At 39.9% G+C, this 17229-nt stretch overlaps 1 protein-coding gene and 1 non-coding gene across 3 annotated transcripts; one reads left to right on the forward strand and one right to left on the reverse strand.

Moving 5' to 3' along the window:
• The first annotated feature begins 2800 nt into the window (after positions 1-2800).
• On the forward strand, positions 2801-8117 carry LOC146661780 (uncharacterized). Of its 2 annotated transcripts, XM_085417753.1 has the most exons (4): positions 2801-2902; positions 2980-3004; positions 3131-3237; positions 6379-8117. In XM_085417753.1, exons 3-4 carry the CDS (start codon positions 3131-3133, stop codon positions 7193-7195), a joined length of 924 nt encoding a protein of 307 aa, XP_085273879.1. In that variant the 5' UTR covers positions 2801-2902; positions 2980-3004; the 3' UTR covers positions 7196-8117. The 2 variants fall into 2 exon arrangements, with proteins under 2 accessions (XP_085273879.1, XP_085273878.1); XM_085417752.1 differs by lacking the exons at positions 2801-2902; positions 2980-3004; positions 3131-3237 and adding an exon at positions 4281-5410.
• A 5817-nt stretch (positions 8118-13934) lies between these two features.
• On the reverse strand, positions 13935-14016 carry trnas-aga (transfer RNA serine (anticodon AGA)). Its single transcript has one exon. It is a non-coding gene; the product is annotated as a tRNA-Ser (tRNA).
• Between the last annotated feature and the right edge of the window lie 3213 nt (positions 14017-17229).

Raw genomic sequence — 17229 nt, forward strand, 5'->3', positions numbered from 1 at the left:
GCCTTTCTGTGGGGACTCTGCATGTTAGCTTAAGTGTGAGCTAAATAAAAAGCTTTTAGTTGTGAGATACACAAAAGTGTTACACAACAAGTGTTTAACTTTGTCATCGTGCAGCAGAAGTCTACCCCTTATCTCAGCCGAACAATGAGGAAGCTCAACTGACCACAGTCTGTTTCTTCTAAAGGTTTGTCATTCAGATAACGCCAAAGAAGCCCTCTGTGTGTTTTTGTGTGCTAATAATGGGTTAATAATGGGTGATGGGACCACGTCACGAACATCGACATCCAAAAGCGTCTGGGCATTGTACCAATCACAGAGAAGATGCAAGGAGCGCATCTGCGATGGTATGGGCACATGGACAGAAGTGACGAAATCTCGGTGGCAAGAACAGCACTGCGGCTCAGTCCCCAAGGCCGGCGACCAAGGGGCAGACCAAAAAGGCGATGGATGGACCGAATTAAAGACGACGTGAAGAAGATCGGCGCCAACCTGAACGATGCCCCTGACCGTGCTGAATATAGGTGGCTTTGCAGAAAAGTGGAACCTGCAGAGCGAGAATAACGCTAGGAAGAAGAATGTCTGAGTCAAAATTGAATCAAATCAGAATTTAATTGTTTATAGAAATCGAAATCTGTACCCAGCCCTAGTCCAAACTAAGGAAACACATCATCTGTGCCTTCATACATGTGAAGATCTCCATGTGTTGATGTGCTTTTATATGGTCTTCACATGTATGAAAGGACAAGACTGCATGTCCGTTTTTAACAAACGAAAAGCACAAGTCAAAAGTAGGGACGTGTCTGGCAACTGATGTGGTGATAATTTAAATTAGAGTAAAAAATTAGACTAGTCTAAAAGATGAGTAAACAAAAATCTAAGTGAGGCTTTACATTTTATCAGTCTGAAGTTGTGTTTTAATATTTATCACAGTTTGGATTTATGAACCTTCATGTTACAGTGCAATGATATCACATAATGTAAACATAGACCCACAAATTTGACCTGAAAAAATGTGATTTCAGAGCCCATTTGCTCCTCAACATGGACAAGTTATATATCAAAATGGGAAAATATTTGTCCTCACTGAGAGAAATCTTGTGGTTTTCACATAAACGACCTCAGACTCCTATAATATCTGATAATTCTGGTCAAAACCTGAAGAGCAGGGTCTCTTTAACCTGCCACCGTGCTGATAAACAACAGGAACATGAAAACACTGCGTTTTCTACAGTGGAAACTTCTGGCAGGCATGGTAAGAGGATGTAATCACTTTACTGTAAATGGGGTTTATTTAAATGGTAAATGGTCTGCATCTGTATAGCGTTTGTTTGTATAACATGGTTTATCAGTGCAGCTCCGGCCATGTTGATTAACTGCGCTAACTGCATCCTATTTGCATGAAGAGCCTCTGCAGGATGACTGATTCACGCTCACAGAGCCACAGAGGGACGACTTCCACCACGGTCAGCCGGTTGCAGCCAAAACACGTGCCATCCTCAGAACAATCACTTTAACTAGTCCTCCAACCTCAGCTTTGGGTGGTGCAGGATTACTACTGTCAGGTCTTCTCCTCTGGTTTGTGCAGTCACCTCACAGCAGGGAGGCTTCAAACCCTCACAGGGCCTTTCTGTGGGGACTCTGCATGTTAGCTTAAGTGTGAGCTAAATAAAAAGCTTTTAGTTGTGAGATACACAAAAGTGTTACACAACAAGTGTTTAACTTTGTCATCGTGCAGCAGAAGTCTACCCCTTATCTCAGCCGAACAATGAGGAAGCTCAACTGACCACAGTCTGTTTCTTCTAAAGGTTTGTCATTCAGATAATGCCAAAAAAGCCCTCTGTGTGTTTTTGTGTGCTAATAATGGGTTAATAATGGGTAATAAAATATTTTTTGGTGAAGAAACCATCCTTATGTACTGATGTTTGTGCCCTTTTGGGACAAACTATTTAAAGTTTTGTGTATCACAAAGTATTAATTAATTAAATTAATATTAAAGTAAAAGGAGAATATATTTAGAAAAAGAACTGTGTTAATCATCCCACTGTGTGTCAGAAAGTCCAGAGAACTATGTTGGCTATAACTCTGCATGATGTGACCGGATGCAGCAGGACACTCATGTGTACCTGAAGTACTGCTGTTCAATTCAATTCAATTTTATTTATATAGCACCAAATCGCAACAAAAGTCGCCTCAAGGCGCTTTATATTGTACAGTACTCATGTATATTGTGTCACTCATCTGTTCAAGCTCCAGATGTTAATGAAGCTATTATCACTGTACTTCAGCATCTTAGCAAGTCCCCAAAACAGGAATTTAACATACTACTGCTACTAGTACTAATACCATTACTACTAATACTAATACTATTAATATTACTGCTCCTTTGATCATTTGGTAACTACTGTAACTATTCCAGGTCACAGATGAGGTGTTGCCCTGAAAGGAGGAATTTATGTAAGTATCTCAGGGTCTTGTTCAGGTTGATTGATGGATCAGGGTCTGCAGTGACACAGACCTTGTAGGTAAAGCTGTTGATTTACTGATCACTCTAAGTCACGAGCTCTGTGTAGTGACCAAACGAATGAGATCACTGATACAAGCAGTAGAAATGAGCTTTCTCCAAATAATGGCTGGCACCATTTGAGCTGATCTATGATCTGTGGAAGCTTGTAAAAAGCTGGCGCACTCACAGAGTTCGTCATATTTGCTGACTGTGTCCACACATGGAGCGTTTTAGAGAACATGTGTGATGACACCTGATAAGATCTTTGTGCTGTTTTTTGTTTCTGTCTTCCTCATTTTCAGGTTGCCATGCCCCTTTGCTCATATAAAAACCTCAACTACTGCAGATCAAACCACTCCTTACAGCTGAGTGAAGATCACAGACCTTCCAACTGTGCAGGTATGTGAAGCACTTGGGTCACAGTTTGGTCTGAGTTCACTTTCCTACATTTCATTGGTTTCTTTCTTCTGTTGCAGTTTTAGGACAAACAAAGCAGTGAAGGTGAGAAAGTTTGAGATTTACTACTTGAATTTGGATTTAGCTGCCTTAAATTCATCTCTGGTTAGATGTTTATTGGCGTTCACTGATTTAAAGTGGATCATAAACATGTTGTTTTCAACGGTGCAGATGAAGTTGATGCCCTGCTTCATGCTTTATGTCCTGCTGGCAGCTGGAACCAGTCTGGCTGTGGATGTGAACTGGCTGACTGAAGTTGTCAAAGCCATCAGGAAAGAGTGAGTGAAATTTATTATGTCATTAACCATGGCAGGAAAACCACTGTCTCCTTAGCTTCCATGTTTTGGTTTAATGTGCTGGTTATTGCATTCGTTCAGCCCGGTCTCACAGTAAAATGTAAAATTTTCCACGTCTGCACCATGATTGTTTTGAAAGATTTATATGGAGGCACACAAACCTGGAAACTGATGGATTTCCACCCAGAGCAGTTTGGTCTTTGTCAGTGAGTCTGCATAAAAGTATGGCTCCCACAAGAGAAAAGACACAGCTTAATTCACCAGCAGGTTTACCCAGACTTAATACCGTCTGTGGCAGAAACTTGTTTTTCAAAACTCTGCTGATTCAGTCCTGGTCATTTATAATCTTAATGTGTTCTTGCTGATATATTCTGGAGCTTGAATTCTCTATTTTTTGAATGCCAGACTATTGCCACAATTCTACTTTCTGTGCTTGTGTGCTTTAGCTCCTATCTGTTTAATAAATAATCCATAAACCTGCAAGAACTACAGATGAAAATTGGTCTATATCACATCTGGCCCTTTGTAGTCTCACAGTAGTTTTTGAAATAGTCACCACCTCTGATCTAATTCACAGTTTTTTCATGTTTGAGAACACATATGCTGTCATACATGCTGAGTGCTGTGTTTGAGTCAAAACATACTTCATAAATTAAAAAAAACCATTAGGTCACTTTTAGAAAAAAGTAACTGGGTTAAAACACAAAGTCTCACATGTCCGAACAAAAACAAATATGGTCTTTAAATTAAGTAAATACAACCTGAGATGGACAACAACATAATACATTTTGGTGTGTCATGTTAGTCATTATTTAACAAAATGCCAAAATGCAGAACCAGAGTGTGTGAAAAACTGAGTCCAGCCCCTGGTTGTTTCTGTCATTTAGTTTTTCAGACTGTCTCTGCATGTTGGCTTAGCTACTGTTCAATGGTAGTGACTGTGTAAAATGTCATGTATTGATTATCTGAGGCTATATTTGAATAAGACCTGCTGAGGACCAGATGACTTCATTTACATCCCGATATGTAAAACCTTTCACAGGCAGTGTTGGGAAGGTTACTTTTAAAATGTATTCCATTACAGAATACAGAATACATGCCCCAAAATGTATTCTGTAACGTATTCCGTTACGTTACTCAATGACAGTAACGTATTCTGAATACTTTGGATTACTTAATATATTATCATGCTTTTTACAACAACGTGAATGTACTATTGCTGTGATTTATTACTATTACTGAAGGTCCGCGGCTCCGAACTGTAGTAAAGGGACCTCTGACTAATACGGCGGGGTCCCTGTCGGCTCGTAGTCGAAAAATAGCTTTACTTTGTTGTGTGGGTCAACTTTTCTTGCGAGAGACAGAGAGAGGCGTTGAAAGGCTGCTCCAACGGAACTTATTGTTTTCAGAGGAAAACACGAAGACGGTGTACAGTCGAGTCTTAATAGCTTACTTACAACTGGGCTCGTCAGGCACTCTTCTTGGCTGCAGTGGTTATTATTATATTTACATGCTTCCAGCTCCCATTTTTCCTCGATGACAACTCGTACCTTTCCACTCCCCTTTTTCTCCCTCCTCACGCTCACAGACCCATAATGTCAGGTTTCGTAGATCGGACTCACGCGCAGACCACTAGTATCTTCAAAAGGTGCATTTATTTACAGTGTTTCCTACAGTGAAATTCATATATACACATAATGGTGCCAAAGGAAAAAGGGGTCGGGGTTCCAGGGTCCAGGAATGAAAGAGGCAGGAGTCCAGGAAGGGAAGGTTTCCATTCAGTCCTAACACATCTCCTCTCCTTTCCTCTATCTCTCTTGCTCCCGTTCAGTCGCCGGGCACGGGAAGAACAAGTCCAGAAGCAATCTATGCACAGGCAGAAAAAAAACCATTAGTCTCCTGGTTCAGACATGCTCACAAACTGACTTTATAAAATACAGGACGACTGACGCTGAAGGCTCAACGATCCAGCGACGAGTAGAGCAGACTCGCCCTCTTAAGAAGGGTTCCAATCTCTCATGATCACCGACAGGTGTGCTGATCACCTCCAGGTGTGTAGGCCAGGGGCAGGAGCCCATGCTGAGCTCCGCCCCGGCAGGAGAAAGAGAATGGAAGAGGGCGAGAGAGAAAGAGAGAGCACAGGTGAGAGAGAAAGGTAAACAAAAACAAAAGCACCTGACGGCTGTCAGCTGACGAGGAGCGGAGACCATGACACATAACGTGTATGGCAGTCCATTTTCCCTGCAACACGGACTACACTGCCCATGATGCTACATTCTTTAGAGCTATGCTTGTAGCATTCTGCCTGTTAGCTTAGCACAACAACAACAACGAAAAGGCGCTCTCTCACCCAGGAAACACACAGTTGCAGAGAGAGAGAGAGAGAGCGTCGCCCTGTAACCATGGCAACAGTAACGCTGCCGCCTGGAACAACAGAACGTAGCTGTCAAACAAAACCCAAAACAGTCCTGACCCGTGACAATATGAAACAGGAAAGTACCGCAGTGTAATCCATTTATTTCAACAAAGTAACTGTATTCTGAATACCACCTTTTTAAACAGTAACTGTAACGGAATACAGTTACTCATATTTTGTATTTTAAATACGTAACGGCGGTACATGTATTCCGTTACTCCCCAACACTGTTCACAGGTGTTGTATGTTCTTAGTACCATGACTGTAAATTTATGCTTACTGACACAGACAAAGATCACAATTCATGCCCATTAACGCAAACACATTGACTGTTTGTTTTGCCCTAAGACCGGGCTGTTATACATCTGTCAGTAGTTTCTGTTTTTATCAGCAGCGCTAAGTGGCAAAAACTCAGGCTGGTACAGATGCTTTATATTGAATTTGGTTCAGTTTAAGTTTAATCAAACTTTTGGATAGCTAACCCTAACTAACCTAGACCAACACAACTAGTATCTGCTGGCTGTCTGTTATGAGGGGACCTCGACAGCAGACCTAATCACTAAAGTTGTGGACACATATATGTGACAGACACAGAGGTATCAGAGTACCGGTAGCGTGTCTGAAATGATCTGAGATGTTTGTTTCTCATTTGGCAAATACAGAATTTCTGTGTTAAAACTTCTGCGTTCTTCTCTCTTTGTTGTCAGGTACAGGATAGCTGGACAGTTTTGTCTAGCTGCAATCATCCCGCTGCAGCAAGACACCAACACACTTCGTGAAATCCTCAGAGAAAACAGCTATAAAAAAAAAGTGGAGACAGTCATTGGGGAACAAAACTTTGAAAACAGTCAAGTTTATGTAAGCAACAACATGGTTATAGCCAGGGCTTTACAACCTGAACACGCAGAACTTCGAGTTCTTCAAAAACTAGAACAATTGAGCCAAAACAGCGCTGGAAACTTCCTGCTGCTCTACTCTTATCTCTCCCCATGTAGCACGTGTACAGACATAATGGGTAACAATAACATCCATGAACTGATTAACAGTTACAAAGACAGAGCCTTTGTGTTTACAAAAGTTTATGACAAATCAAATTCTGAAACTCAGAATGTTAGAACCATATCCAGAGAGGAGTTGATAAATTCACTTAACGAACTCGCGTCTTCAATGGGCCTCAGAAACATATTTCGTTGTACTGAACTGTCAGGGTGTCACAGCTGCTATCCAGATGGCAGCTACTTGGAGTTTTGTATTAATAACAACGTTAGGCCTCAACAGGCAGGAAACCATAGATGGGAAAGGAGACAGAGTGAGAGCAGCAGAGGAGAAAGAAGATGGGGAAACAGGAGCAACAGTGGGAGCAGGCCCAACAGGAAAAACATGGGTGGAGGCAGCAGCAGCAAGCGGAACATGTACAGGAGTCGGAGTGAGAGCAGCAGCAGCAGAAACAGTAAAAAACCTGGAAAACCCAAAGGTGGAGGCAGGAGCAGCAGGAAGAGAAGCAAACAAGAGAGTAACAAGTAACAAGAGAAGGAGCAGAGGAGGAAGTACATGGGGAAGCAGGGGGAGGAGCAGCAGTAAAAACAGGGGTGGAGGCTCCAGGGGGGAGCAGTAGCAGTAAAGGTTAGAAGAGTTAAAACAAACCATCATCCCTGAAGACAAACTTCCTTCACACTTTTAAATGATTTTTTCCCCAAACAGCATTTAAATTCTACACTGTTCCAAAAAATAGTAATGTCAAATTATTTTACTGTGTATTTTACAGATGTGTACTGTTTTTCTAGAATATCATTACATTTACATAAGTAGACTGTGATCTGACACGTCAAATGTAAAATAACATAACATCACTGTAGATGTAATAAAACACAATTTACTTGTTTTTTAAATATATTTTTTTGTACATATGCATATTTAGATTGTAAAAATACATCTAGAAATGTATCATAATTTCACAAATATTTGTCTGTTATGTGAGAGAATGGTCTGTTAAAGTCAAATGTAATACCATGGAAAAATATATAAAATGCTCAAAAATTAATGAGAATAATCAATCATTAAAGGAGTATTTGAATTATAATTTTGCTGAAAATTTCATGTCACCTAGGTCTGATTCAATAATTCAGAGGTAACAAGTGATAATATAATTAATAGGAATAAAAACTAAAAAAAACATATTGTGGTGTGTTGGGGGAACAGCTAGTTCTCTCCCATCATGCCTTGGGACATGTGCTGCTGTTTAGATGTTCTTGTTTTATTGTTTATGGTTACGTTACTTTTAACTGTTATCTTGAATGTTGTGTTTACGCCGTGGTGCTGAGTCACTGACAGTTGTTGTTTTGTAGAGGGAGTGCTGTACCATGAGTGACTTCTGTTGTGCTGTTTTTGAACATTGAGGCACATTGAAGCACTGGCAAGTGTTTTAATAAAGAGCTCTCCCTACCAGTTTGGGGTTAAATAACAAGTTCAATCTCTTTGTGAGCTTCTTTGTTAAGATTTCTCTGCATACCACAATGTAAAACATTGCACGGACACTCTGTGCTAATTATATATTTTGAAAAAGAAATGTAGATGTAGGAGTTGCAATTAATATAAATAACATGCTGCTAAGCATCAGCCAATGAATGTGAACTAACAACAAGGTCGCGGGTATGGCTGCGACCGTAGGAAAAAACCCTAATATGAAGGTATTTTACTGTGCATTTTACAGTAATGTTCTGTTCTTCTAGAATATCATTAAAGTTACGTAAATAGACTTTGACTTCACATTTTGAATGTAAATTAACGTTAAATCACTGTAATGTAATACAACATAATTGTCATGATTATTAAATGTATCTGTCTGTACATATGCATATTTAGATTGTTAAAATACATTCACAAATGTATCATGATTTCACAAATATCTGTCCGTTATTTGAAAGATTGAACTGTTGAATTCAAATGTAATGCTATGGAAAAGTATATAACATGATCCCTATAAGCTTGTGTTACATCACATACGTATTATTATCACTGCTAGTTAGGTCGTTCGTGGCTCAAGAGTTGGCAGTTTGCCTTGTGATCGGAAGATTTCCGGTTCGCGCCCCGGCTCTACTAGTGCTGGCCAAAGGGGCCCATGGTGCGATATGGCAGCCTCGCCTCTGTCAGTCTGTCTCAGGGCATGCAATCAATTGTTATTTAAACTGTATATTTCTGTACATTCACGTATTATGATTGTTGTTTATAGGTAATTTCATTGTTTGATCACGTAAAAATGTTCCTAATTTAATGTCTAAAAGCACTTGGAAAAGGCAGAATCCCATGTCAAATTAGCACAACAAACTCTATTTTCATTACTGAAAATGACCGTATTTTTATGGGACAGTTATTTTCTGTTATTTTACGGTCGCATTTTGGCGCCCCAGCTGCCGGAATATTACCGTTGTTTTAGGATGTTTTTTTTAACAGTGCATATTGGTCAGCAAACTTAATGTTGATGATGTAATTTCCTGGTTCAGTGGGTCAGCAGGTGACCTTGCAGGTGCCATCCTCCTGGTCCTCAGTGTTTGTGTCCACTTAAGTGGGTCCTTCAGTGGAAAAGCTCAACCCACCGTAGTCTAATATATAATATAAAAAAGATGAGACTGACAAATATTTTATTTGAATGATTAAAAAATGAAAAAAAAAATATCACAGTATCTATGCTTTCACTGAGCATATACCTGCATCAATGATGAACTCTGCAGGCTGAAAAGTCCTGTTTGGATGACAGCCTGCTCCGATATTCATCTGTGGGCATAAAACACCAAAACTCAAGAGACTTTTCAGTGAGAAGAAAGACAAACCCTGCATGCCAGAGTGAAAGTGAGTGTGTGTGAGTGCATACTCACCCTGAATGGACTATCAGTCTCCCCAGGAGACCATCAGTGTGCTTCACAGGCTTACGTGGGGTGCAGGTGCAGGTGTATGTGCTGTTGCTATTATCCTTAACCTGGACAGCCACAGAATTGACTTCACCATCCTGTGCAGAAGACGAGGGATTATAGTTCAATCAGATTTAACACACCGTATTTTTCGGACCATAAGGCGCACCAGTTTATAAGGAGCACTGTCAATGAACAGGTCTGGTTTCATACATGAGCCGCACTGGATTATAAAACGCATTAAGCAAAACAAAACAGTCAGATAAGTCAAACTTTACTCAACTCTTTCTTCTTGCTTCCTCCACTTCCGTACCATTGATTCATTCATGTTGAAATCTCTCACAGCTGCTCTATTCTCATGTTCTACTACGTGACTGACAGCCTTGAGTTTGCAATCCGCTTCGTCAGCATGTCTCTTAACAGGTGCTATTTTGGGGTCCTTATCCACACACAATACAGTAATATTATGTTGAAGCGCAGTACGTATCACTCCGCGAGGCTCCTGACTACGTAGCCGTGATGCTCCGACAATCCATCGAGCGGTGCGACTTCGTGACTTAGCAAAGTCGTACTAAAACATTTTTTGACAGATTTTTGAGCGCCGTGTATTACATAAAATCGGTTCAAGGTCAGTAAGCAAAACCAGAATTCATACATAAGGCGCACTGTCGATGTTTGAGAAAATTAAAGGATTTTAAGTGCAACTCATAGTCCGAAAAATACGGTACATGCAATATATTTAACCTATTTGTGATCATATACAAAGCCAGATATTCCTGGGCTATAATTTATAATTTTCAGAGGAGCTTTTCCTCCTTGCTTAAGATAAGATAGAACTTTATTAATCCCTCGGGTGGGTTCCTCTGTGAAATTCGGTTTCCAAATAGCACAGCACTGACAGAAGTTACATAATGTGAGCAGAATACCATATATACACATATATAAATACAGAAGCATCAACTGTGAATTCAGTGGGTTTTCCAACAGTCAGACCACTGCTCTGAAGGCCTGGACCGTACGCCTTAACCTAGAGAAAACTATTTTAAACAAACAATTAAAAAAGGAACAAGTCAAAGACCTACTATAGCCAAAAGATCATTTACAGACTACAGCGCTGTGAAAAAATATTTGCCTCCTTTCTGATTTCGTATCTTATTCCATATTTGTCACACTTACACGTTTCAGATCAGTCTATTTTTAATATTAGACAAGAATGTCTAATATTAAACGGCAGTTTTCAAGGGGAAAAAGCTATCCAAACATACTTGGTCAACGAACGTCAACCCTAGTGGCTTCAAGCCTGGGCTTAGCCTCTACAGGAGAGACTGCATTGAATGATTAGTTTTCATGATTGTTGCCTCAAGACCTGAGATCATGGTGGTGGGCTTGTGATGGACACACATGGCTGAAAGCTCGACTGGGGTGTTCGTTGGCGGGGGTGACGCGATGTCACAAACTGTTTGCTTCCTCCCGATCAACAACACCACCAGTCACACATACACTTGTGAACTTAAATGTCTCAATAGTTATACCATCAGAATACTACAACTAGCAAAGCTTAATAAGCCTGAAACTATATTGCACTCCTACGTAAAATGAAAAGAAATTATTATTCCAGTTTTTCCATGACAATTTTTTCTTAGTGCATTGGTGGCAGAAAATCAGTTCTTTTTAAACTCAAGATAGAACAAGTAATAACATTTCTCTAATGTTCTTTTTCAAGCAACCTATTATGCTACAATATAGTCTTTGTGCCAGCGAGGCTTGTACTTGACGCGTGGCAGTCTTCTGGCAGTAGGTGAGCCAGTCTGAGTGTGGTGCAGCCTAGCAGTGTCAGCGTTCTTTTCAGTCACTGGGCGACAGCGTGCTAGATGAGTGGCATTCCAACTCTTTCCATCACTCAGCAAGAAGGCACTCAAGCCTTTGGCTTTTGTTACTGTTACAGGAGGGGTAAATCTGGGATGTCCTTTGGGAACATGGTGGGGTTTCCTTATCCTCACACTCTCTCCTGGTAGAAAAGAAGGTTTCCGTGCGTGACGCCTACCATCAGTGTAACGTTGCATTTTCAACTGATATTTCCGAACTGAGTGACGTGCAACGTATCCAGTGGAGACACAGCAGGAGGCAAAGGGAGTACATCCAGTATAGTACGCATCTTCCTGCCACACAGGAGTTCTTAGGGAGAGGGAAGTAGAGGGAAGTAGTTGCATGCGGTGTTGCACAGTAAACTTGAAGCCAATCCAGCACAGTCGCCTTCCATGGTTTCGACTGCTGGATTGATGTCTGGATACAGGTGCGGAGGGCACGATGAAACCGTTCGATTGCTCCGTTTGCAGCTGGGTAGTAGACAGATGTTCTGCTGTGGGAGATGCCTCTATTCTGGAGGAATGAGGTGAACATTACAGAGGTGAACTGTGTACCATTGTCAGTTACGATGTTCTCTGGGTTGCCATGACGACTAAAGACAGATGAGAGGAACTGAATGACATCATCAGTAGTAGCATAAGGTGAAAAGGCAAGCTCAGGCCATTTGGAGTAGTAGTCAGTCAATGTTATGACGTATCTGCAAGCAGGTATTGCAGTATCAAAAGGCCCAACAATGTCAAGACCAAGTTTTTTCCACAGTCCATCAGGCAGCGGGACGGGTTGGAGAGGAGCAGGATTAGTATGTGCAGTTTTGTCATTGGACTGGCAAAGGAGGCATGAGGTTATGGCAGACTGAACTTGTGAGTCCATTTTTGGCCACCAGTAGAGATCTCTTAATCTTTGTTTTGTGCGCACAATGGTGACTTTCATGTGCCAGTGCAATCAGTTTAGGTCTCACTGAAAGTGGTGCAATGAGCCTCGAGCCTCTGAGAACATAATCACTTAGGGTTGAGAGTTCATTACGGATTTTGTAGTAAGGTGCAAGCGTGACATCAAGTGCTTTGATTGAGGCAGGCCCGCCACTTTGTATTTGTGAACGCAAAGCAACCAGTTCAGGGCGAGTTGAACAGGCAGAGTCAAAGTCCGCACATGGAAGTGAGGACATGGCAGCAGAAACTTGGGCTACCATTTCATGATCTGCATCCGATGTGGGATGGGACGAAACAGGCAGGGGCAGGCGAGAGAGACAGTCAGCTGTATAGTTCTGAGAACCTGGGCGGTAAATAACATCATAGTCAAAACACAGGAGGCGGGCAGACCAGCGGGCGATGCGCATGCCAGCCCTATTAAACCCTTTGGTGCTCAGCAGCGTTGTCAGAGCTTGGTGGTCTGTCCGCAGAGTGAAACGTCGGCCCCACAAATACGTTCTCCATTTCTCTGCAGCCCACACACAAGCATAAGCTTCTTTTTCAACAGTTGAGTACTTTTGATCTGTTGCAGGCAGTGTGCGGGAAGCAAACGCCACAGGTTTTTCTGTGCCATCAGGTTGCACTTGAGCAAATACAGCACCAAGCCCATAGTCACTTGCATCAGTAGAGATCACAACACGCAAGGCAGGGTCAAACAGTGCCAGTGCAGGACTATTCACCAGGAGTTTTTTTTACTTCTTCAAAGCTCGCTTGTGCACCTGAAGTCCATGTGAAAGTGTTCTTGTCGTTAGCACAGCCACACATAGGGGCTACAACAGTTGCAAAGTTTGGCAAGAACTTGGAGTACCATGACACCAAGCCCAGGAAGGATCTCACTGTGAGCGAAGTGAGGAGGGTTAAAGGGGCAGCACAGCAGCGTTTTGGAAAATTGTGTAAAGGCTTTTCAGGAAGCTTTTAGGACACTGTGGAAATACTGAATTTGAATAGTGGAAGCTAGAAGTAGTGAATGTATCCTTCCTCTCTATCATTAGATGGAGAGAGTGTACAAAGGCCGGCATAGTGGGTCTGTGGCCACTCTTGCTTGCGCTTTTGCGTATCCGTCAGCCAGCTGTGGAGAAGAGCAAAGTTTTTACATGCAAAGAGCTGTAATGAAAAGCAGTGTTCCAAACAATGAAATGTGTCCACTCTTTGTGCTTTTCATGCAGTAATGTTTGATGTTTGAAGCTATTTCTGCTGTTGTCCCATTCCCGGTGAAATCCGCTGTCCCTCCAATCCCGATCCTCTTGCAAAGCAATCAGCATTTGTCAGATGCATCAGTCATTGGCGGTACTCAGACAGGATCCTGGATGACTACACGTCTGGGGTGGCTAAGAGAGCAATTGAAGGATGCCATGTTTACTGAATATGTACCTAATTTCGTCAGGACATAGCTGGGTCCATTGCTTCTGCGTGCTCTATTTTTACAAGCAAAGGCCTGGCTCTTTCTCCTGGCACCTTCTCAGGTGATCTCCATGCCGTGGCTTCTTCTCAAATCAACGTCTGGACTGCCGCAAAACAGCTGACCGTTGTCGACAGGATTCGAACCTGTGCGGGGAGACCCCAATGGATTTCTAGTCCATCGCCTTGACCGCTCGGCCACAACAACCACATTTGGCTGTGGAACTACATACTTGAAAGACATACGTCTTCCAAGTCCTACGCCACACGTCTTTCAAGGAGGATGTGCACAACAACGGCCACGCTGGATTGTAAATGCGGTAGCTGCATGACTTTGGTGAGAAAGCTTGTGGTTTTGCAGTTCCGTGAGATCGGTGCAGCACAGCTGCGGTTGAAGCTAGCTGGCTGACATTAGCTTGCTTGTTTGCATGAACAGTAACACACACAGCTGATGATTTTGCCACCTCAAAGAGCTGATCAGTACATGGTTAGTAAAATGTTATCTTTCATTTCATTTCATTTATTTATTTATTTCACACTTGGTACAACAGATCAAACAAAAAACAACCAGACTTTCTATCAATAAAGCACTACAACCATGTGTGAAAAGGAGCAGGAAGAAGAAAATATTCTTATTAAACCCTGCCCCCTATCTACAATCGAACTTATATCACCAGTGGGCACCAAAAATCAGGGAACAAACTAATATTAACATTTCTCTCCGGTCATAACCCAAACCAAACAACAAATTTACAATCAGAATATACCACTCCACACCCCCTGAACACATTAAAAATACTCTTTGTAACTTAAAGGGCAAAATATTATTTTTAGCCTTAAACATAATTAATAGTGTCCGTAATTTCACTAAAATCTCCTAATTTTAATAATTTTGATTTTATAAATAATTTATTTGTATGTTCTCTATATTTAACATTATGAATCATTCGTATAACTTTCTTCTGTAATAAGTTTAGAGGTTTTATAGTATTCTCATATGTATACCCCCAAACTTCAACACAGTAACTAAAATATGAGAAAAACAATGAAAAATATAAAATGCGCATTGTTTTATAATCTAATAAATCTCTTACACTTACACCATCTTCTTTCTAATATACTCAATATGAGATTTCCACGTCAAATTTTCATCTACTATTACACCCAAAAAACGAAATTCAGTAACTCTTTCAATCAATTCTTCATCAATGGACATAATGACTTCATCCTCCTTTACACGATTGCCAAATATCATGAATTTCGTTTTTGTCAGATTCAAAGATAATTTATTTACATCAAACCATTTTTTTAATCTTAACATCTCAGAAGTCATAATTTCAACCAAATCTTTCAAATTCTCTCCAGAGCGATAAAAATTTGTGTCATCTGCAAATAAAATAGAATTTAACCTTTTTGATACGTCACAGATATCATTAATATATAAATTAAAAAGTTTAGGTCCCAAAATAGAACCTTGAGGAACGCCACATACAATCTTCAATCTTTCAGAAGTATTGCCGAGATAATGTACATATTGCAACCTATTTTCTAAATAACTCCTTAACCAATTCAATGCCACTCCTCTCACACCATAGTTATACAATTTAGAAATCAAAATAGAATGTTGTAACGTATCAAAAGCTTTTTTTAAATCAACAAATACCCCCACTGTATATTTATTATTATGGGTTGCAGATGAAATATCGTCAATGAAAGTCAACAATGCTAATGCCGTTGATCTATTTTTACGAAATCCAAATTGATTTTCATTTATTAGTTGATATTTTTCAATAAAACTATCAAGTCTTTGCGCAAAGAGTTTTTCAAGCACTTTTGAAAACTGTGACAAAAGAGACACTGGCCTATAATTGTTAAAACTATGCTTATCTCCTGATTTATATAAGGGTATCACTTTTGCCACTTTCATTCGATCAGGAAATACTCCTGATTGTAGCGAAAGATTAAAAATATAGCAAAGAGGAATACTTATACAATCTAAAGTCTTTTTAATTATAATCATGTCTATACCATCACAGTCAGTAGATTTTTTATTTTTAAAATTTTCTACAATTGCTACTATTTCTTTTATGGTAATATCGGCCAAGAATATGGAATTAACCATTCTATTATCTCCTGTCCAGGCTTCCTCATATTCTGGATCGTCATTTTTCCTAATTAAATTTGCTAAAGTAGGTCCAACATTTACAAAAAAGGAATTGAATTCGTTTACTACTTCAGTCTTGTCTTCGACAACTTGATTATTCTTAATAAAATAATTAGGCCGATCTAAGGGTGTGTTCTTGTTACCCAATACCTCGTTAAAAATATTCCAAATGCCCTTAATATTATTCTTGTTTTCCTGAAAAAGTTTATTATAGTAGTCTTTCTTGGCTTTCCTCAATATTAATACCAACTTATTTTTATAAACTTTGTATTTCATTTCCGCATTCTTAGTTCTCTGTGTTATATAATCCCTATATAATTTTTTTTTCTTTTTACACGCATTTGCAAGACCCTTAGTTATCCAAGGTTTCATATTCATATTCTTTTTCTTATACTTAAATGATATCAATGGACAATGTTTATCATACAAGGCCAAATATGTATTTAAAAATGCTCCGTATGCAACGTTGACCTCATTAACATAAACCTCCTTCCAGTCCACTTCCATGAGATCTTGTCTAAACTTATTAATTGCCTCGTTATTTCTTAACCTTCTATGACTCACGAAACCAACTTCTTCCTTTCTTTTCATATTTAAATCAAAAGTAAAAGAGACTGGTATATGATCGCTTATATCATTCATGATGAGGCCACTCATAATATTACTCTCCAAACTATTAATTAAAATATGATCAATTAGTGTTTCTGATTTATCCGTTATTCTACTCGGCTTTATAATTAAAGGATAAAATCCTTTACCAAATAATAATTCAAAAAAATCTGACGAAGCCTTATCATTTGCCTCTTTACAAAGATCAATATTGTAATCACCACATAAACATACAGTCTTATTTCCCTTAGCCTTACTCAATAAATCTTCTACTGCTTCTGTAAATAACTCAATCTGTGACCCCGGTTTCCTACATATGCACGTTACAATTATATTACTTCTTCTTTCTATATCCAATTCCACTGTCACAGACTCCATTAAATCGTCTATAGCAGCAGACATACATTCAACTTTTTTACATTTCAAGTCACAATTAACAAAAAGTGCCACCCCTCCTGCCTTCGTCTTAGTTCTATTTACAGAGTATAAATCGTACCCTTCAATACAGAAATTACAACCCCTATTCTCATCTAACCATGTTTCAGACAGAGCAATTATTTGAAACCTGCCTCTCAAACTATACAGAAAATCTTCAATCGAAGCAAAACTTCTATAAAGACTTCTGCAATTAATATGAATTAATGAAAA

This window comes from Rhamphochromis longiceps, linkage group LG9 (genome assembly GCF_057381845.1).
Source record: "Rhamphochromis longiceps isolate RC_006_pf linkage group LG9, R_longiceps_female_GT1.1, whole genome shotgun sequence".
NCBI classification, from domain to species: domain Eukaryota; kingdom Metazoa; phylum Chordata; class Actinopteri; order Cichliformes; family Cichlidae; genus Rhamphochromis; species Rhamphochromis longiceps.